This window comes from Centruroides sculpturatus, unplaced genomic scaffold, assembly GCF_000671375.1.
Source record: "Centruroides sculpturatus isolate CEXI.00-Female unplaced genomic scaffold, Cexi_2.0 scaffold800, whole genome shotgun sequence".
Taxonomy (NCBI): Eukaryota; Metazoa; Arthropoda; class Arachnida; order Scorpiones; family Buthidae; genus Centruroides; species Centruroides sculpturatus.
In genome coordinates this window covers 167,510-190,363 of record NW_019385047.1, presented here as the reverse complement: position 1 = coordinate 190,363, position 22,854 = coordinate 167,510, and the positions used below count along the sequence as shown (strand labels likewise).

Below are 22,854 nucleotides of genomic sequence, written 5' to 3'. Positions count from 1 at the left end.
TTTTGACAGTTATAAGTGAATGATTTGATTTTTTGAATAAATATGACTAAATACTATAATAATAATTTTTATCAGTTTCTTTTAAAGTTTAGATATTTATTTTGTAAATTTACTGTTCATCAAAATTTCTCCAAATTGTAATGTAGTAAATTATAAATAATTCCTTAAACGAATATTAAAATATAGGATGTTGGTTTATTATGCCTTTAATGATTTCAGGTAATTTATAAGTTAATATATTCAATTAACTCATTAAGAATTTATAATGTAAATTTAAAGTTTTACTTAAAAANGTATGATTTTTTGTTATAATAAAATTATGGAAAAGTAAGCAAGCCAATGACTAATCTGGTTCATTTGAAAAAGGCTGTATCATTGGCTTGCTTACTTAGCTGTTTGTCACATAAATATACCTATATCATTGTTATAATTACTCAAAACTTGATACTTTCGTTAATCGAAAGTTTGAATATTTTTCTCGAATTATATTTCCTCATTAGCCGTGAAATATTACATAAATTTCACGCAATCGTTACTTACATAATAGTTTTTTTTTTTTTAAATAATAATCAACTCTAGTAACTGAAATAATGTAAAAGTTTAAAGACGTCGAAAAATTAGCCCGTGAAAACGTACGGACATATTCAAAATACGGGAAATCGCCGCTAATTAGATGAAAAATTTTACTTTAAATAAAAACTGCGTAATTGGTAACAGAAAATACCAAATTTTAAGTTCGTTTAATCGAGGAAATTAAAAATGGAGTGTCCGACGAGTTTGTATAGTGCCAGTTTTAGATCTATGCCAATTTATGAGATTGTGTATGCTAACAAAAAGAAACTTAATCATGGGATGATCGTTTCACGAGTAATCTTCGGCGATTTACGAGAACATCACTATATCGAGGTTTCCGATTATCCGGCTACAGAATATCGTTTTTCTTTCTATGCCTGACAAAACATTGAATTAAGATAATCAAGTACTATATCAGCAGACTAAAAAAAATTTGATTTCTTTAAAATAAACTTTTCAGATATTGAAACTATCATTACATCCTAGGATTTTAAACGAATAAAAATATTTTTATTTAATTACTGAGCGCTATTAGCCTGTTTCCAAATACAGCTCATGATTTCGTATTCGTTGTAATACAGTTCTCCTTTAGGCCGGATAATCGAGAGACTATTGAAAATATTGTATAATTTTATAGTAATAATTGCAAATCACTGAAATATATATATATATTTTTAAACAAATGCTTTAAAAACAAAGAAATATTCGAGAAATCATTCCTTGGTCTTATTGATTCTTTGTTTACTCAGTGACTCTCATGTCAGCAGCAGGAGTTTAATCTCTTTCAGATTACATTCGATCGATTGTAATTCGAATATTTTTAATGAATTTGTCTAAGCAAACACTTTAGATTATTCAGGCCGGAAATCACTCGACAGTTACATTGGTGTGGTTAGATTAAGTTAAAGGTACTGTACCACACACACACACACACACACAAGGTAGCAATTTATAAATTAAGATGATGAATGTAGTTTTCAAGATTTATCGACGAATAAACTCATTAAACGTAATCGTAGGGTAATTCAAACGTCATTTTAGTGTAAAATTACTTTCTTGAATGTACAAAAATGGTAAGGAACGACTTCTGATTTACCCAAGTCGATGTAATTTACACGAATGTCATTTTGATGAGGAAGTGTTAATAATCGTAAATTTTCTCAAAGTCGGGGTTTAAATAATTCAATGCAAAGATAATTTGTGTAGAAATATATAAAATTGAAGTCTGAATAGAATGTACGAGTAAGAAATATCTGCTTATAAATATTTGTAGCGATATATACGTAATTTTTGTATTCATAGCAATGAAATTTAACGTATTAGAGTACATTTAAGCAACTTTTTAAATTAAATTTTTCACTTTCACAATCACTTTTATCAAATTAACATATTAGCCGTATGTTTTAATTAGGCTGCAATTTTCAAATTGATGATTCCCACTGTCGTCCGTCCGTGTGTCTGTCCGTTATTCATTAATCTCGTGAAGGGATTGGATAGATGAAAATCGAGACCACCAGATAACAGAAAGCTTGTTTTTAAGTTAAAATATGATTAAAAATTGTAGCTCTGCATTGTGACGTTGCCACAATAAGTAAATAGCTCGTTAAACATGTTTTCGTTTAGGGAAAAATATGTTACATGCAAATTAGCATTTAACGGTTAATGGTTTAACCCGTATTTAATATTTTTTCCCCCTAATATATATATATTTTTTTATAGAAAATTATTCATAAGGAAGAACGACACATACTTTAAAAATGAGTAAATTGTAAAGTAGTATATATGTTTCTAAGGTAACGTTTTTAATATAAAGTTACATATTAATTTTTTTTTTTAAATTTACATTTGAAGTGGACTTTGCTTAAGTTTTGTGAAGAAAAATAAAAGAATTTGTAACCGTTTTTCCCCTTCTCTATAGTGAAAAGTTTGCCACGTTTCCATGTGTACAGTTATTTAACTGTTCAAAGGAGTAAAATAATTGTAAATCCGTTTGAACTTTGTAAACAGCCAATTGTCAAGAGAGTGAGAAACAACTGCAACATAGTTCTATCGAGATTTAGCAAGAGTTCGCGGTATTCAGCCGGGTATTGTAGCTGTATAACGACGCATTTTTCTGAAATAACCTTTAGACTCGCTCTGTTTAGTCGACTAGAAGACCGTTATTTAAATTAGTTTTTACTTTGTATTATTAGAAATAAATTTAATTATAATTAAGAGCAATAAATTAATAATTTCGACGTTTTATAATTATTTCCTTATGAATTTATTACTTTTGTAGTGTCATTAAGCGCTCGGATTTCTGCTTAATATCAGTTCGTTTTTAATTAGATTTAAATCGTTTTGGTTAATCTAACGGTAAAGCATTTATTAAAACCCCAGAATAGCGTTGAAAATACTGTAAATGTACACGAAAAGTTCTTGCTTTTTAAATTTAGTGCAGACATTTTCTTTTAAGGACTTGGCGTTAGTATTTTCCTTGTCATGTGGCTATCATCCGGTCGTCCCGCTTAAATTCACCTGTTTTATATTATTGATAATTAGCTCCATCCTGGTCATAGACGATTTTTCGTGCGGCCATACAGAATTTTTAATTCTTTTATAAATTAATACGCTATTTGTATTTGATTTGTTTAAGTAGAATTCTGTATTATCAAATTTTATTTCTGTAAAATACTTTATTTACATATTCGATTTTATTACATAATATACAAATTAGAGATTATATACTGTATGAGGAATATAATCAGTGTGTTTTAAAATAATTGGTATTTTCATACTACAGAAAACAATGAGATCACAATCTATATCATTGAGTTAAACCTTCAAATTTTTGAATGTTGTTACGTGACTCAACCTTAAATTATCAGTTCAATATAAATATCGAAATATACAGTCAAACTTGTATATAATTAAGTCGCAAAATCCTGGAAAAAAATCGCTGTAGGGAAATTTTGTTATACATTAATTACATTTTTTGATGAATAACGTAATTTTAAGTAAGTGTTAAAATACAAGTTAGTTTAACTACATTTTCTTTAAAAAAATCTTTAAAAAATCGAATTGTTTGTTGCACAAAACAATTAAAAAATGATCTCTGTTCGTAACATACTGCACATTTATTTAAGAGCATTATGGTTGAAAAATTACTCACAGGAGTACCTAACTGATCTGCAATTTCTTTTTATGGTTGGTAAACTATTCAGAATTCTAAACTTTGCTACAATGTTTTTCTTTTTTTAGCCTTTATCAACTTCCCACAGCACATTGTTTTAGTAATGTTTAAATGTTTAAGTACTATATTAATTAACAGTTTTTCAAATTTCAACTGGACAACTTATTAAATAAAATAAAATTTCGCTAACATCAGAAATTAGTCCAGAAGTTGTCAAACTTGTCACCTTTCTAACGTTTTTTGACATTTGTTGCTTTATAATTAATAAATATCAACTAATTTTTGAGGTTAGTGAGATTTTATGTTATTTAATAAGCATTTGTTAATTGTAAATTGTTTTTATCTTTCAATGAGGGCAATTTGGACCTAAGACAGATTTCTCTCCCTTCTTTGTAACTGGTTAGCCAGGTGGGGGCAGGTTACATGATGGTTTCAAAAGCTAATGACCAGTATTTCTCACACCTGGGCCACGGTTTTACAAAGAGTTTACAGATTGATACCTGAAACTGAACCCAAATTTGAACTCAACCCAGAGGGAGTAATCGACTTTAATGTTTGATGGCCCTTACAAATCAAAAAAGAATTGTATTATAGAAACTTTGTTATTTAGAAGCAATTTTATATATATTTTTGGCTGAAAGAGCAACGATGCAAAAATTTGTTATAGGGAGAAATTCACTAAATAGAAGTTCGTAATATGGAAGTTTGACTATATTAAGGTGTGCTCTTTTTTTTATGCTTGAAAAATGGAATTTGTAATATATAGATCAGTTTAATCAGTTATTTTTATATACATTTGTACATTCCGTTTAATATTCCGTTGATATTATCCGTTTAATATGTTTATATTTGAAGCAGTATTTTTATTTTGAAGACTTTAGAAGTAGCTTCATATTGTTTGCAGACTGATGCAGATGATATTTTTAATTTAGTATTTTGAATAAATATATTAAATAGCCATATTAACTGCAGAGAAAATTTTGTTTTCGAAATGGTTTAGAAGATAAACTGTCCTTTATGATGATAATGACTAAAATATTTCAATTGTTAAATAGTTTGAAATTAGCATAATTATGTGAAAATCTAATATTTTGTGGGGTTTTTAAAGTGTTAAGTACTTATCTGAAATAGAGGTACATCTTAGAATCAAATAAATGATGCAATAGCAATTAAAACAGCAAAATGTCTGAGAAATCAGCAATGACAAACATTTTTTGAATGGAATTTATTAGTTTTTTCAATATATACTTTGATTTATATTTTTTTTTACTATTATATTTGTTCTAATGAAGACATTATTTTTATGATGCTCTATTCAGCTTTAACAATTGGATATAATGAGATTGTTTGAATTAAGAGTGCAGTTAGTTAAAAATAAAATAGCATGGATTATTTGCTACATATCTTCAATGCATGAGAATTAAATTATGTAATTTCATTTCTTATAATACATACAAACAAATTATTTATTATTATTTAAAGGTATAAATATAACTATAAATGAAATGAATGGTGACATCTTTTCATGTCAGATTGTTATGTAAATTTTAGTAAAATCTCATATCACTATTAATACAAATGTAAAACAGCATAAGGTTAACGTTAGGAATTAGCACAGATAGTCCTACACACAGAATTGTACAAATGTGTTAAATTTTTAATGATATCATGTATATCTTTGTATTGTTGAAATCATTCTATATACTGTAAGTCATAAGAATATACTGCAGTAATTTTATTAATATTAATGGTATGCATTTAATAATACAGTAGTTTAAACTTGATTTAATAATTATAATTTATATTTAATAGTATAACAATACGATAATGTATTCATTGGTATATTAATATGTATAAATTGCTATCACGTAAACAAAAATGGTTAATTTTATGATGATGAAAACAATCTTTGCATTATATGTAAAGTTTAAAGTTTTCATTGTATTTCTGAATAATTTTTGTAAATAAATAAAACTTTATGAAAGTTTAACTTATGTTATTGTAGGAAAAAAATTTTTTTAACTGATGAAATTAATTTATATTTAATGAATTAGTATTTCTAATAAATTCATTTTTTGTCTTTATATAGTATGTATGTATGTATACTTAATTATTATACAAAGACAAAAATGAACTCGATAATATATATAATGAAAGGAAGTGTTGACCTCATATTTCACATACATTTTTGAATTTTTTCCTTCGTTTTTCCAGATTAGTTAAAAATGTATAAAATGCTTTGAAGTTTTATTTTATAAAGATATGTTTTCATTGTCATGGTTCATTATTTAATACTAAATTCATTTAACAAACTGTTATTGTAGAACAATATTGTTATTTAATAACTACTAAAAAAAATCATGTCAAGATAATTTTATAATTATATTACCATCATGATTATCTGAATTAGTTTTTTTTCCCCCCTCTTCTTCTTTCTGAAACATGTTCTATTTAAAGCTTAATATTTTTTTTTTTTTTTTGGATGAACTATATATGAATAAATATAATTACAATGTAAGAGAGAATATTCTGACGAAACTTCTTTGTATTATTTTGTTATTCAAATTTTTTATTTTATTTTGTTTATTAAAATATTGCAAGTTTATGAAATAAATATTTATCTTAAAAAATAAACTCCAAATTGCTAATTACTAGAGAAACATGTATTTTGTGGATTACAGAAAAAGACTTAGAAGAGTCTTCTGGTTTCATGGAAATGGTTTGTATATACAGTATACAGGTCTTGTTCCACTAGCATTAATTGATCCAGAACCTGAAGGGGGGATTAAAAATATATGAATAATTAATAAGTACTTTTTATCGAAATGTGCATGGCAGTTGTATTGCAGATGGTCCTATAAACCATATTTGCCAACATAAATGTTTAAAAATGTTTGAAGTTGAGTTAATGAACTGGATGCATCTATATACAACAAATTTTTTGCACTTTAGCTCACAAGGATTAGCTCATATTTATTACGACATTTATATAAAAATATACAAAATATAAGAATTCTTACTATAAAAGTATGAGCTGTTTATTTTGAAAGTGGGACACGTCCATTATTCCTTGTTCTGAGATATTTAAGGGTTTGCATTTCAATAGGTTTTAAAAAATTAATAAGCACTAATAGACAACTTTATGTATTTTATGATGTTATATAAAGTAAATTTATTATCCAATAGTGTTTATTCGTGTTAAGTGAAGAAATTGAAGATTTTGTGATATTCAAATGGATTTACCTCACTTTCAAAATTAATGAATTATTATAAATGTTAATTAAATTATATATTTATTGCTTCATATTTTTAGTTTGTTTAGTGTTTAGCATTTTAAAGTTTTTACGACAAACAGGAGAAATAATAAAATCATTATGCCTGTTATATTTTTTTGGTGTAATTGGTCTAGTTTTTTATACAAAGACAATGATTTTATATTTCAAAAATTACTCGATCTTCCTTGTTGTGATGATAAATCAATTTTAAGTGAATTACACTCCTGTGTGTATGCTACTTAAATCAAATGCAGAAGTACCTGAATATTACACAATTTTTAGGTTTCTACAGTGTTGCCAGTATTACTAAATTTTACCTGAGCTAAATTATACAGTAAAATATTTGGATATCATAATTTTGATCTGAGATGGACTTTCACCACTTCCAAAACAAACGTGTTTGAAAGACTTAATCATTAAAACTTCCATTGTCAAAATATTAAGAATGTTGAATTATTTTGACTGTAGATTGTTTACAGATAAAAAAGATCATATTAAATTTTATCTATTGTTATCTTAACCTTCATTTTTTTCAAAGATGGACTTGCCCCACTTTCAAAATGCATAGTTCATATAAGACTCCAAAGAATTCATACTATAAAAATATATTCAGTTTTTGTATTTTTTCAAAAATAATTTTAACATAAATAAATTTTTGTAATCTTATATTGTTAGCAGTATTCTAATGCTTTGATGACATAATTGTCTATAATACTATCTTGTTTCCATGAAAACAAAGTGTCTCAATTGAGTTCCCGAAGAGGAGCATTACATTTAGAAAGCTATAGAATACTCAGATTTGTTAATTTACCACTATTATTTATATTCCATTTCTACTTTTATTTTATTACTCCATACATTGCGTTTTCACTTCTTATTTATGACGTTTTGCAAAAAGTACTGCTCAAATGCAGGTGACATTAGTTTCTTTGAAGATGATCCAAAGCAACTCAATGAGTTGTTTGTATTAAAATAAAGAAAAATCAGAAAATAAACGGAATACAAAATCCTATAACAGAAGTCATTTTGGTTAAACAAAAAGCACACCTAACGTTTAAATATTGAAGCAAATGTATATAATACAAACCTTATATATATTAATAATCAAATAATACATCTGGATTCATATGGCTATGGAATTGTTTAATAATTTATCTTAATAATTAACTGTTTTATAGCCCAGTAAGAATCTGACTTTACCATTTGTTTATTAAGCCTAATGCATATATATTTCTCTGCATTTTTTAATCATAACAAAGAAATTCTACTTAAATCCTAATAATTTTAGGATTTCCAGTATAACTTTAGCAGTATCAAAACTATTGTTTTTTTAAAAAGTGTATGCCAAAAGAATCTTGTTAGCCAGGATACTATCAAAGTTTTAAGGCAACAATTTTGGCACCATGAAGAATAGACAGAAAAGCCTGAAAGTACTAGAATTTAAGTGGATTTTTTTCATTTTGATCTTCAAAAATCAGGAGAATAGTATATTTTAAGGATATTGGAGAAATAAAAATAGTTGAAGTTTAGGAATTTTAATTTAGTTTTGCAGTTCTACTAATTTAATTATTAAAAATAATGTATGTTCTTGCTTTCGTTAGTTTTCAGCTCACTTTAACAGCCACTATAAATCAGTTACATAAATTAAAATATAAGACTATGTTTATAAACATCTCAAAGCCTGATATTTTATAATGAAACCAAACAATTGCTGTATTTAAATCGGGTTACTTTACTGATATTATTAATAATTTGATACTAGAGGCAGGCATTAGGTTCCATCTCTAGTATCAATAATACCATATCTCATTATTAAATATAATAAGAGATGATGCCTAACATCTACCTCTAGTACAAAATTACTCAGTATTTAATTATTAATAATACTGTTATTTTTAAGAAGCTTAAATGTTTCAAAAACATTTATATAAATGTTAAGTTATGACTTTTTCAGTTTAATTATAAGCATTTTATTTGTTTTTGAGAGACATTGTATATGTCTGGGAATCAAAATCTGTCACTTTTCTTTTAGCATATGTTTATTGTCAGTTGTAAAACTTGTTTATAATTAAGATTTAAATATATTTTTTAATAATAATTCAAAATAATAATCTGTAAAGAGCTTATGAAATAGATTTAAATATTTCATAAGTTCCACATAATTTCCTCATAATTAAATATACATATGTATAGTTGTTAATTGTATGACAGTATTAATAAAAATATATGTGTAATTATTTTTATACAATATTAATTTGCATGGCAGCAAAAGGTGTCAATGCATTGAGTATATTTGTAAAAATTTGAATCATTCTGTTTGTAATTTGAATTTTTGGCAATTCAATTAGTTAATATAGCTTATATTAGTTTTATTATTAAATAAGAAAATTAAATTGAAGTATTAATGAGAATATGTCATTTGATGATAACAATAATGAATATATTATAAATTTTTTGGCAATGCCAATCACTTATAATTAAAAAACACATAATTCATGAGATAATCTTCTTTCATAAAAACATATATATTAATGTTTTTTTAGTAGGTGTACTCTTCTTACATTAAAAAAATAATATAGTAACAGTTGAAATATAGATACAGTTGCCTGGTAATTGTGCAACTGTATAATTACTGGGCTATAAATAAATAAATTTGTTTGTATTTTGATAATTTAGCATATTTAACTTCATTACTTACTATGAACCTAATAGCTATTAATGTGCAGTAAAGTCTCATATGTGAATTCATGTTTTCGTGGAAGGTGACTAGTTAGGTTAATTCACTCCCAACACTGCTAAATCCAACTCATAAATAAGTAAACCAGGCTTCTCCAGCTTTTGACATTCTGAATACATGAAATGCTAGTCAATATAATGAACATCCTAGTTCGTATGTATTTTTCTCTTGTAGTGCACTTGATATATTCTAATTCGTAAACTTTTAACAGCATGACTTCCCTGTTGACCAACTGATCGGAATGTTCAGCATGTATCTTTTTAGCACATTATTTGTTTCTTTCCAAAATAAAAAATACTTGTTTTCTCTCATTTCCTGTATACAGTATAATAAAATTTTGTTCTGTTTATTCGGAAACAACAGAATAAGATGTTTATTATTGTAAAAACCTAAGATAAAGTTTTAAACACATTGTAGCATTATAAATTGTTGCATAAATGTCTGCAACTATTTACATAGAGAACAAATTTACATGGAATATTGTTTTAGATTATATTGTTTTATGTAGCACTTGGTGATATGTAACTGCTGCATAAAACAAGACTATACTGTATATATCTACATATTAATAGGTGTCATGTTAAAAAATAATTATAATTTAAAATATAAATTTGTATTATCCATTACTTAATGATGATGGGTAAACTTGGGAAATTGAGGTTCAGATTTTCTTTAAAAAAGTACTAAAACAAGTGCTGCTAAAAATGTGTAAAAGTAAAATCATTTTATTGCACATAAGAATACACATAGAGCACAAAAAACTCAAGAAAATTATACAAAATTTAAATCAGTTAATCACTTCTGGAATCTGATCCATCAGTTTTATAGTTTACACTTGTGTGTTTCCAAGTACATAGTATTGTACTTGCAAACAGTCTTTCTACATTCTCCATGGTCAGCCGTGGATGGCATGAGGAAAGTAAATCTTTAAACAGATGTGTTGAGAGAAAAAATTTCTCAACATCAATAGATGCAAGAGGAGCATATTTGGTTTTTGCTAAAAACTCTAGATTTTGTGACTGAAGAGAATTTGGAATTATGTTTTGAATATCTAGACTTTTGCTTGGAGTATTCCAGTTTCTTTAATGCAAGTCCATTCAACTGGTTTTTGACATGTTTAAAAATCTCCTGCTGCTTCTTGGTAGAAAGGCTACTTTCCCAAGCGTAGAAATTTTTAAGAAATTTGTATGAATGAACAGTGTAGAGTTTCTTTCACAAGGCTTCTTGTTTCAACAGACTCTTGAGTTTCATTGCAGCCACTGAAAGCCCAGCTTCATTTCAACCCTTTCAGTCCAGTTTATCAATGAATGGTTCCATGAGTAAGAAATTTTTGCAATAGAAACAGGCCACTTGAATCCACATGCCCCCACATGTTTAATAGAGTGTTTTGGGAATAACCAGCCAGTTATCTTTTACTTTTCCAGCCGTTATAACAGAGGGAAAGTATGGCAATCCGGCAAAAATATCCCCCCTTAAATGTTAACATTTTTGGACTCAGGACACCTTGAAATGTTAAGAAATGGGAAAAAAATTGGGAAGTGTTTTCTGTATGTATTGATGCTAGTGTTGTGTGTGTGTGTGTGTCTGGGGTATGATTTTGTTCACCCTCTTTGAAGCTTAATAACTTTTGTGCTTTTTATCAAAAATTTCTGAAATTTGGTAGGGAGGTTTGTTTATTAGGTAGATTCATGCTATTAAATTTTTGTAGTTAAAAGTCGAGTGGGTGAGGAGATAAAGGGAGTTGTGTGTATCTCCAGTAGGATCAGACTTAATAACTATTTTACTCATTATTAGCATTTACAGTTTTTTTATAAAACCCATCCCTACCCTCAAAATTAAGTTTTTTGTCATTTTATAATAATTAAAAATATAAAAAGTTTTTAATAATAAAATCTCATAACAGATGGCATCACACTCGGTTTTAAATGTTGCCGGAAAGTTAAGCAACTTGTTGCTGGAGTATTTTAAATAGGTGTGCATTCACAGGACATTTAATCAAAGCCTATTTCACTTTCAAAATGAAATCATTGGCCTAAGAAAATTTGCCCTAATTAATTCACATAGACAAGTAACATATCTCAGATTTAGATACTTTATATTTGAGCATGCACTTTGCATTTATGTTGCCTGGTTTGGTACAAGTAATCAAACTTTTTCATACAGAATGGCAAAGTTTCACAATTTGATACATGCATCATTGAATGCCTGTGTAATAGCTATAGAATTTGCTTTTCTAATTCATAAACTCTTAACAGCATGACTCCCCTGTTAATGGACTGACAAGAATGTTTAGCATGTACCTTTTTAGTATGTCTATTGTTTCATACAAAATTAAAAATGGGTTGTTTCATACTATCTTCTGTATTTTTTTTTTTTTTTTTTTGAAATTTGCTTCATATACAGCCTGTATGTAGATTCTCCTTAGCAGATTTGGTCAGGGATTGAGTGCTTGGTATAATTTTCTAGAAAGTTTTGAATAAAGCAATCCCTGATTGTATTAAAGCTGTGGCTTATTCACATGGAAATTCATTCTTGCTTGTGTTGTCTTTTGTAGAATTTAATGATGCCAAAATAAAATTGGCTTTTCTTAATGTTCTTCTTTCTTTCCCTGTTGGAAATATGTTTTGCATATTTAATGTGCTGCTTAATTTGTGTAGAATTTATGGTAACATTATACAGTTTGTGTCTCAAAATACTATCATGGATTATAATTCTTTTATCTTTAAAGCTATATGCTAACTTTTTCAGTTTTGGTTTTGGTATCTTTGGCATTTTTAAAACTGGTAAGCTATCATGTCACAACCACACTCCTACCTCACTGTCATACACAATGGAATTGTCCTTGTTATTTTACAACAGAAGACTGTATTTAAAATATATATAAAAAAAATATATTAATGATTACAAATTTAATTTTAAATTTATAAACAAAAAGAAAAAAATTCACAAAATATTCAATTTAAGTATAAAATGGGAGAAAAATGATCAAAAATTGCTCAGCATTGAAAAAGTGGGAACTAATATACCTCCAAACAACTGTAAACTTAATAAAGAACAATTCTATGAAATAGTCCCTATACAGGTAATGAAAAGAGGAAGCATCTGAACTTCCCAACTTTAATGATGGGCTTTAATTCAAGTGCAACTGCTTTGATATCATATATACATAAAGAAGACTCTTTATATACGTAAAGAAGACACTACATATATATTAAAAGAAAAATTATGGTTTCAAAAACATTCAAATGTAGAAAAATATTTATTATATTTAGTTTCATTGTAAAAAAAGACTAGATTTAAAATTTTTTTTGGCTATTTGACAATTAATAAACAATTTATCTTTGAATTATTATAGGAAATTATGACGACTTTAAGGATATGGCTGCTTCTTACAATATATATCCCCGTGCTGCATGTGACTTTGGTAATAGCGGCAGTTCAGTATCCTCCTACCATGATCAAACAGCCACCTTATGAACAGTTGTATCAAGTTGTACAGAATCAGGACGAACGTGATAAGCCATTTACTTTAGAATGTGAAGCTGATGGAAATCCCGAACCTGTGTAAGATTTTTATTTTCATTTCTGATTAACTAATTGATAATTATATTTGCAATTTTTATAATCATTTCATTGAAAAAGATCAATACCTATTCTACAAGTAACAATAGTAGGTTCTAATAAAAATACTATTTTAAGTTTAAAAATTTAAAATTACATATATGATTATATATACAATCAAATCATGATTTACAGTTATCATCTGTCTCGTGTTGACAGTAAACTGAATTATTCCAAATATTAAGAATTGCTGTATATGCAGTAATAAGGTCTTTACTCAAGTGGTGGTGATGAAACTAATGAACTAAAAAATGAAATATAGATTTTATCTTAATATATTAGTTTTAAAAATAAATAAATCTAATATTTGAAAAATAAGATATTTAAGGCATTTTAATTATTATTATTTTTGAAATTAAACATTAAAAAGCTGAATATTATATGCTTTAAAAACTATTCTGCTCTACATGCATCCATGTAAACAAATTTTTTGAACATATTTAAAAATATACTGTATATATATAATATATACAAGGTGATTCAAAAGATGTTAGACAAACTTTAAAGATAAGTTAGGAGTACAAAAACAAACCATTTTTACCTTGGAAAATGTAGCTACAAATACCATCCAAGTGTTCTAATAAACATGTTGTAAACCTTATATTCCTTTCTGCATGATTCTTCCTGTACTTCTAGTATTCTGGGTGGTATTTGTGGTTAAGTTCCTTGGTAAAAATGGTTTTTGTATTCCTGGCCTACGTTTAAAGTTTGTCTAAGATCTTTTGAATCATCTTGTATATACTGTATATCAAAATACTTGAATAAAAGTAAATTAGTGTATCCTTGTTGGGCCCACAGAACAGAAAAACTGACAAGGATACTAGCTATCTTATTTGAATTTTATTTAATCATTATTAATGGTGCAATATTCTTGTACTTTTATTTCAACTTTTATTCATAGTATTTTTATCAATTTCAGTAACAGTGAAATGTAATGGTTAAAGTTTCAAAATTTGATTAATCTAATTACTTTCTAACTTTGTTGACCATTATGAAGATCTTATCTGTATCAGAAAGATTACTCATAGCAAAGGAATGCCAAGCATCTCAAGTTACATTATATCTGAGATGTATATTTTATCAATGAATTCTTTACAGATTATAAATAATACAGTGAAAATTAATTTCCTTTATCATTTATTAGCAAGTATTTAAAATTTTTTTTGGCTATTTGACAATTAATAAACAATTTATCTTTGAATTATTATAGGAAATTATGACGACTTTAAGGATATGGCTGCTTCTTACAATATATATCCCCGTGCTGCATGTGACTTTGGTAATAGCGGCAGTTCAGTATCCTCCTACCATGATCAAACAGCCACCTTATGAACAGTTGTATCAAGTTGTACAGAATCAGGACGAACGTGATAAGCCATTTACTTTAGAATGTGAAGCTGATGGAAATCCCGAACCTGTGTAAGATTTTTATTTTCATTTCTGATTAACTAATTGATAATTATATTTGCAATTTTTATAATCATTTCATTGAAAAAGATCAATACCTATTCTACAAGTAACAATAGTAGGTTCTAATAAAAATACTATTTTAAGTTTAAAAATTTAAAATTACATATATGATTATATATACAATCAAATCATGATTTACAGTTATCATCTGTCTCGTGTTGACAGTAAACTGAATTATTCCAAATATTAAGAATTGCTGTATATGCAGTAATAAGGTCTTTACTCAAGTGGTGGTGATGAAACTAATGAACTAAAAAATGAAATATAGATTTTATCTTAATATATTAGTTTTAAAAATAAATAAATCTAATATTTGAAAAATAAGATATTTAAGGCATTTTAATTATTATTATTTTTGAAATTAAACATTAAAAAGCTGAATATTATATGCTTTAAAAACTATTCTGCTCTACATGCATCCATGTAAACAAATTTTTTGAACATATTTAAAAATATACTGTATATATATAATATATACAAGGTGATTCAAAAGATGTTAGACAAACTTTAAAGATAAGTTAGGAGTACAAAAACAAACCATTTTTACCTTGGAAAATGTAGCTACAAATACCATCCAAGTGTTCTAATAAACATGTTGTAAACCTTATATTCCTTTCTGCATGATTCTTCCTGTACTTCTAGTATTCTGGGTGGTATTTGTGGTTAAGTTCCTTGGTAAAAATGGTTTTTGTATTCCTGGCCTACGTTTAAAGTTTGTCTAAGATCTTTTGAATCATCTTGTATATACTGTATATCAAAATACTTGAATAAAAGTAAATTAGTGTATCCTTGTTGGGCCCACAGAACAGAAAAACTGACAAGGATACTAGCTATCTTATTTGAATTTTATTTAATCATTATTAATGGTGCAATATTCTTGTACTTTTATTTCAACTTTTATTCATAGTATTTTTATCAATTTCAGTAACAGTGAAATGTAATGGTTAAAGTTTCAAAATTTGATTAATCTAATTACTTTCTAACTTTGTTGACCATTATGAAGATCTTATCTGTATCAGAAAGATTACTCATAGCAAAGGAATGCCAAGCATCTCAAGTTACATTATATCTGAGATGTATATTTTATCAATGAATTCTTTACAGATTATAAATAATACAGTGAAAATTAATTTCCTTTATCATTTATTAGCAAGTATTTAAAATTTTTTTAAATACTTGCTAAAATTCTTTTTATTTATAAATCTAAAATTAAATTTGTAATCATTAATATATTTTTTTATATATATATATATTTTAAATACAGTCTTCTGTTGTAAAATAACAAGGACAATTCCATTGTGTATGACAGTGAGGTAGGAGTGTGGCAGTGACATGATGGCTTACCAGTTTTAAAAATGCCAAAGTTTTAAAAAAAAGTTAAAATTCTGCAAGTTATATAGACAAAGCATTTCAGTTTACTGATAGAAAATTCAACATTAATTCTTGATGAAAAATTTTAATATTTACATTTTCAATATAAACATGTATTATATAATTACATTGACTATTCTAATTTAATGTTTAGTGAATTAAAATGTTATTAAAACAAAATTTGTATAAAAAATTTTTTTAATCTATGATTCTTAAAGATTTATTGAAATTTCTTTTAAAAAAATTTATATTATAAACATGACATCATTTAAAATAAATTAATTTAAAATATAAGGTCACAATATTTTAACATTAATACATTGATGACATAATGAAGAGATTGAATCAAATTGAATAAGAGTGTATAGACCTTGACTCTATCCATTAAAACAATTTAGAACAAAATCATGAGTCAGTCTAATTATATTTAATATGAAAGTCACATAAAAAAAATCGGCTGTAATTATACAATTAAAAATTTTTTAGAGAAAATTTTAAAAAATGAAAAAAAAGGTAATTTTTATTTATTTTGTATTTTAAAAAAGTTCCTTAATTTATTTAACAAAAATATAAAAGTAAATTAATTTTGTATTCTATTTACTGAATATGAAAATAATTAATATTATGAAAGTCGGAAAGAATTTTTAAAATTCTTTTCGATTAAATATAAATTATGTATTAAGTCAATCTCCATATTTAAATCTTAATAGTAAGGAATGAATTTTCACTTGTCATTGGAACCGTCAAGAAGTGAAAATTCATAAAGCATTCGACTATGAACATTAATAAAAAATTGTGAAGACAAAAATTCTTTATTATTTAGTTTAACCACTTTTTAATGTTCTTGAATAATTTTATAATTTTGTTTTTGGATTTTTAAAATGTTTATAGCAATACTTTATATATAAACAACTCGACAATTCCAATTTTCAATTAAAACCAGACTTTTCTTCAAATTTTTTATTGGTCTATGATAACTATGCTAAAATTATCACCAGATGGCCTATCTCTAGACAAATTATTTTGTATTTAATTATTAAATTAGCCTAATTGTAGCCCGATTATTTGGCAGATCATTCGGCTTTAGCGATACTTTATTAGCTTATTTTTTTGGAGTTAAATTATCAGAAAAAATGCAAAGTTTTTAGAAGCTTTTTTTTAAATATTAATATTTAGGTACCGATGGAATAAAAATGGGTTGGAATTTGATTACGTATCCTATGATAAGCGAATCAGTCAACAGCCCAGACGAGGGACACTAGTATTTACAAAACCTGAAAGTATCGATGAAGGTCTTTATCAGTGTTTTGCCGAAAATATTCACGGTACATCAGTTTCAAATTCAGTTTTCTTAAGAAAATCTGGTAAGTCTTTTTCATAACTTTTTTTTAATATTATTACTATAAACTACAGATTAAATTCCACACTATTACACAAGATTCTATTCTATAAGTTAAAAATTTCTGCTTAACTAGCAACATTTTTTGTTCTAAATGCTGTTTAAGACAAATTTTACATAATTTTAAAAATTGTAAATATCAGTTTTTAAGTTCAGAATCTGGAATAAAAATTTAAAATAATAATTTTTGTGTAAAACAAAGATTAAAACATTTAGGATGAAATATATTTGTACAACATTAAAGACAAAATACAAAAAGAAAATATTTTTGAAGTTGTCTAAGGTCCACTCACAATCACTAGATCATACTTAACACTAGCAGTAAACACTATCCTTTATAGTCTCTTCTATGCCTATACATATGCAAATTGTTTAAAATGTTTTAAGGCCCTTCTCTGATCTGTACTTTTTAATCTGTATTTTACCAAGAAATGTTTATGAATAGTCTGATGTCACAAACTTTTAAATAATTTGCATACATATAGGCAGAGAAGAGTCTATAGAGAAAAGTTGATTCTGCTAGCATTGTGTTCTGGTGATTGTGAATGGAGGGTCAGAAAACTTCAAATGTTTTTTTTATTTGTCTTCAATATTGTATGATAATTTCTATATTACTCATAGTTTCAGAATAATAATATTTATTATTAAATGGTGGTCCCACTAGCATGTCATACAAGTCTCCTCTCATATACATTATACAGGAAGAGTGACTAATTATATAACAGTTTTTAGTGTATTACCCAATAGATATTTCAATATAACACCCACTGAGTACTCTATATTTATTGTTTTTTCCAGGAAATTTTTATGATTTATCAAATAGTTTTTTTAAATACTACTGTATATGCCTATAAAGATCTAAAACTATTAGATTTTCATTGCCAAATTTTATAAGGAATTAAAGAAGAAATATTAATCTTTATGTAAAGTTGTGATAAAACATATCATAATATTTTATATTTCTTAATAATATATTTATTGTTAATATATAAACATTTTAGTAATTGAATATTTAATTTGCTAAATGTTTTTGCAACAAATGGAAATTGAACTTCTGATTTGAATACATTGTATATGTATTTAATCTTTAAATAGTCAGCACTTATTTCATCTAGGAATTATTTTAATTATATCATTTATATATGAAATAACTGCTAATTATGTCATTTTATCTTTTAAGATTCACAATTATTGATTGTATAAAATGTTAAGGATCTTACATCTAATATTAATTCTACAATTTAATGTAATATAATGTAATGTAACAAAAAGCTTCATCAATACATGAATTACAAGTTTTGACCTATTACAATGCTCTTTGAATAATCTTTTTCTATACTTATTTTTAATGAGAACAATTTGAATTATTTTTAAATGTAATTGTCATGCACAATAACTGAATTTTCTGATAGTTACATTTTCCATACCATTTTTCTTATCATTTTTGTAAACTGAATACATTTGTTTTATTCAAAATAAATATTTCAGATTCTAAATGTTTATTTTTGTGATAATTTTTTAAAAATTTAAAAACTGGAAAATTAGTAAAAATCAATGTATTAAAAAATTGTTTCAATTTTCACAATAATTAGAAATAAATTGGTTTTTCTGTGTTCAAATTTTCTGCATATTATTTACTTCATATTATTGTTATGTAAAATAATGGTTTAATTAATCTGTATTTATTAGATATATTTGCTGTGTAACAGACTGACAAGGGAACTGTCAGAATGTCTTTTAATAAGTATTATTAAAATTTAGTTAATAATTACGTTAAAAATATACAAACTCTATATTAAATTTGTAATATTCACTAAAAGTGTTAATCAGGGTTAATAGCAATCAAATGTCATACTAATTTATATTAGTTTAACACAAATATTCAAATTTTTAGTAGTGAAAGGGTCACGGAGGAAGATGACAATATTACATTTAGAGAGTAGAATAAGGAATAAACTCAAATAAATGTTATATGAAAGATTAGATTGCGGCAGTTGGCAACATGGCATTTGACCATCATTTCCAACCTATGTAATGTCAGACCATGGCTAACTCCACTTTTTGGGTGGACATGCTTCTGTCCGGTCTCTCGCCTCACTGCGCACTCCGACCACTGTTTCCACGGTTGATTTAATTGTAACTCTTGTATATAGTTCTGTAAAATAAACTCGTGACAATGACCATTGAACTCCATCGTCTGTCCTGGAATCATTCACTTGACATGATGACGACACTATTTGTAGATATAATTGGATTGATCGACATAACTGATCTTCTCAAGAGATATGTCTTAGTGGCCTCCAGAACATAGTAATCTGGACTAGTTGATCCCAGCAATGCCGAACATTTCAAAACCTGGTCTCTTCATGCCAGTCAAACAGCAGAATAGTTTGGCTGCTTGACCAGCATGGAGAGTAAAAAGGAGGTCTACCTGGATTCCTGTCAATGAAGTCTGGGATTCAGGTTTTGAAATGGTTGGTGTCGCTGGGACCACCTAGTCCAGATTACTAAGTCGTGGAGGCCACTTAAGCATACCTCCTGAGAAAGAAATCAGTTATATTGATCAATCCGATTACATCTATGAATAGTGTCATCATTGTGTCGAATGAATGATTCCAGGACAGACGATGGAGTTCAATAGTCATTGTCACGAGTTTATTTTACAGAACTATGTACAAGAGTTACAATTACATCAACCGTGGAAACAGTGGTCGGAGTGCACAGTGAGGCGAGAGCCCGTACAGAAGCATGTCCACCCAAAAAGTGGAGTTAGCCATGGTCTGACATTACATAGGTTGGAAATGATGGTCAAATGCCATGTTGCCAACTGCCGCAATCTAATCTTTCATATAACATTTATTTGAGTTTATTCCTTATTCTACTCTCTAAATGTAATATTGTCATCTTCCTCCGCGACCCTTTCACTACTAAAAATTTGCATATTTGTGTTAAACTAATATAAAATAGTATGACATTTGATTGCTATTAACCCTGATTAACACTTTTAGTGAATATTACAAATTTAATATAGAGTTTGTATACTTTTAACATAATTATTAACTAAATTTTATTAATATTTATTAATAGACACTCCAACAGTTCCCTTGTGAGTAATGTTATTGAATAATAATTGATTAACTAGTTATTAATTTTTGTCTAAAACTTCCTGTTAGTTTGTTTATAATAAATTTTTTGTTGAAATACAAGGAAAGGTAGCGAGCCATTCACAATTGTTTTAATTTATATTATAATGAAAATTTGTTTTAAGTTCTATCAAAAAAAAAATTAATTTACTTGCAACTATTATTACCCACATAAGATCCTTATATGCATAAAATAATAGAAATCGTGACCTAATTTAAATAAAAGACAAACATGAAAGCTTTATAAATTACAAAGAAAATTTTAACCTGCAATAACAACATGTACTTTTTTTAAACATATGTAATGTGGTGATTTTTTTCACATGTAATTTTTATTCCTTGAAATTGATGATTTGATAAATCATTTGTGTGTCAAATTTTATTATCATACATTGTTTAGTTTATGAGATATTTTGTTTACAGAACAATACCATTTTAATGAGTTCTTATTGGACCACTTAAACTTTGTGATAGAACGAGCTAATATGAAATGAGTTCAATTAGAAATAAATGTTGGGAGGTTGAGGTGTTTTTCAGAAGGACCAAAAATGATTTTTCTGTATTTTTCAGGCACAAAATAAAGCCATGAAAACATAAAAATTGTTGAAGGTTACAGCATTCCAGGTTATTTTACTGAGACAAACATTCAAGGTCATAGCAACTTGCTGGCTGCCATGTCATTACAGAATATATAGCTGACAAACATTTGTGATGCCAGACTACCTCTTGCAGCAATCATGAGAGACTTCCACATTGTCATTGTTGATGACATTAGGTCATCAGAAATGATGTCAGAGTGGAGTATATTTGTAATCATGTGGAAAAAAAATGGTACACAGTTACATGTGCAAGACAGCAAATTTCGACACCAGTTTTTTTGAGGTCTTGTGATAAGCAAACAAAATTTTTTCAATTTAATTTTACTCAGTTACATGGATAACATGTAGCATGAGAATATCATGGAAGTACAGCTAAACAATTCAATTTGATAAAAACATCCATGATAAAACTAGCAGGTATGGAAAATTGCCACTATTGCATATGATTGCAGATTAATAAATAGTAATTTTACAGATTAAAACAGCAGATTTTTATCATAAGTGTAAATGCCATGATAAGTATGATTGCTAATACATTCGATGTTTTTTTTTTCTTTTCTTTTAATAAGTATAAAGAAAATAAAATTGTTACTAAAAGAAATATGTAAGATTTTTGGTTTTGAAAGGATTGTTACCATTCCATGAATTTGAGCAGAATAATTATTATAAATAAATTAACAACAGGCTTTAGACAAAACTTGATAGCTACTTAGCAATTCTTATGTGACAATGCCAGAGCACCCCCTATGCTTCGGCACCACAGGACCGAAGGGTTGACATCGCGCTGGCAAAGTCAACCCTTTGGTCTGCTCTGTGTCTACCCAAAAGACACAGTGATGTCTTTTGGGTAGAAACAGAGACTGTGATGCTCATTATTTTATTTGTTGCACGCAAGCGGTCGCGTTTGTAGGCATCCGGATTCAGGATAGAGATGCCTGAGAGATGACTGGAAGAAGTGCATGCTACTATGAAGTTAACAATTAGCAATCCCTGTTTATTTTTCTAGACTAGTTTCAAGCTGTATACAGATGCTTAGTGGATGCTAATAATATGATATATAGAAGGGTGAACCTTATCATTATACAGATGTTTAGTGGATACTATTATTATGATCACGATTCTGACTGCGAGAGAGAAAGAGCTTGCAATCGTGCATGCATTGATAAATACCTTAAGAGTTTGTAGAAATTGAAGATCCATTTGGAATTTTCACATGTAGAGAGTCATTTTTGTCTCTGGAGTGGCGACAATTTCTCTTGAGTGGCGACGGGTAAGATTGGCAGGCAGCTGGACACACACAGTTCAAGAAAAACTAGTTGACAACAACAACTCATCGACTCCTCCTTTTTATTAGGGAGTTTGTCCTAGGTTAGGAGTTTTTTGTTTCAACTGTCCAATATTTGAATTTTGATCATAGATTCTGGGTGACACATTAGGAAGCTGTGTCACCCTTGAAAGGAAGTGAATCCAGAGAAAGATACGATCGCATCCTTC

General features: G+C 27.2%; 1 protein-coding gene across 5 annotated transcripts in view; it reads left to right on the top strand.

Annotated features, from left to right (window-relative positions):
• LOC111633877 (neuroglian-like) overlaps positions 1–22,854 on the top strand; it is a 74,659-nt gene that overhangs the window by 11,458 nt on the left and 40,347 nt on the right. For 3 of the 5 annotated variants that reach the window (XM_023378517.1, XM_023378514.1, XM_023378515.1), the window contains exons 2-3: positions 13,113–13,321; positions 17,396–17,583. In XM_023378517.1, coding sequence (XP_023234285.1) covers positions 13,119–13,321; positions 17,396–17,583 — 391 coding nt within the window. In that variant the 5' untranslated portion in view covers positions 13,113–13,118. Of the gene's footprint in view, positions 1–13,112; positions 13,322–14,559; positions 14,798–17,395; positions 17,584–22,854 lie in introns of those variants that run through there. The other 2 variants (XM_023378516.1, XM_023378513.1) reach the window with 2 other exon arrangements.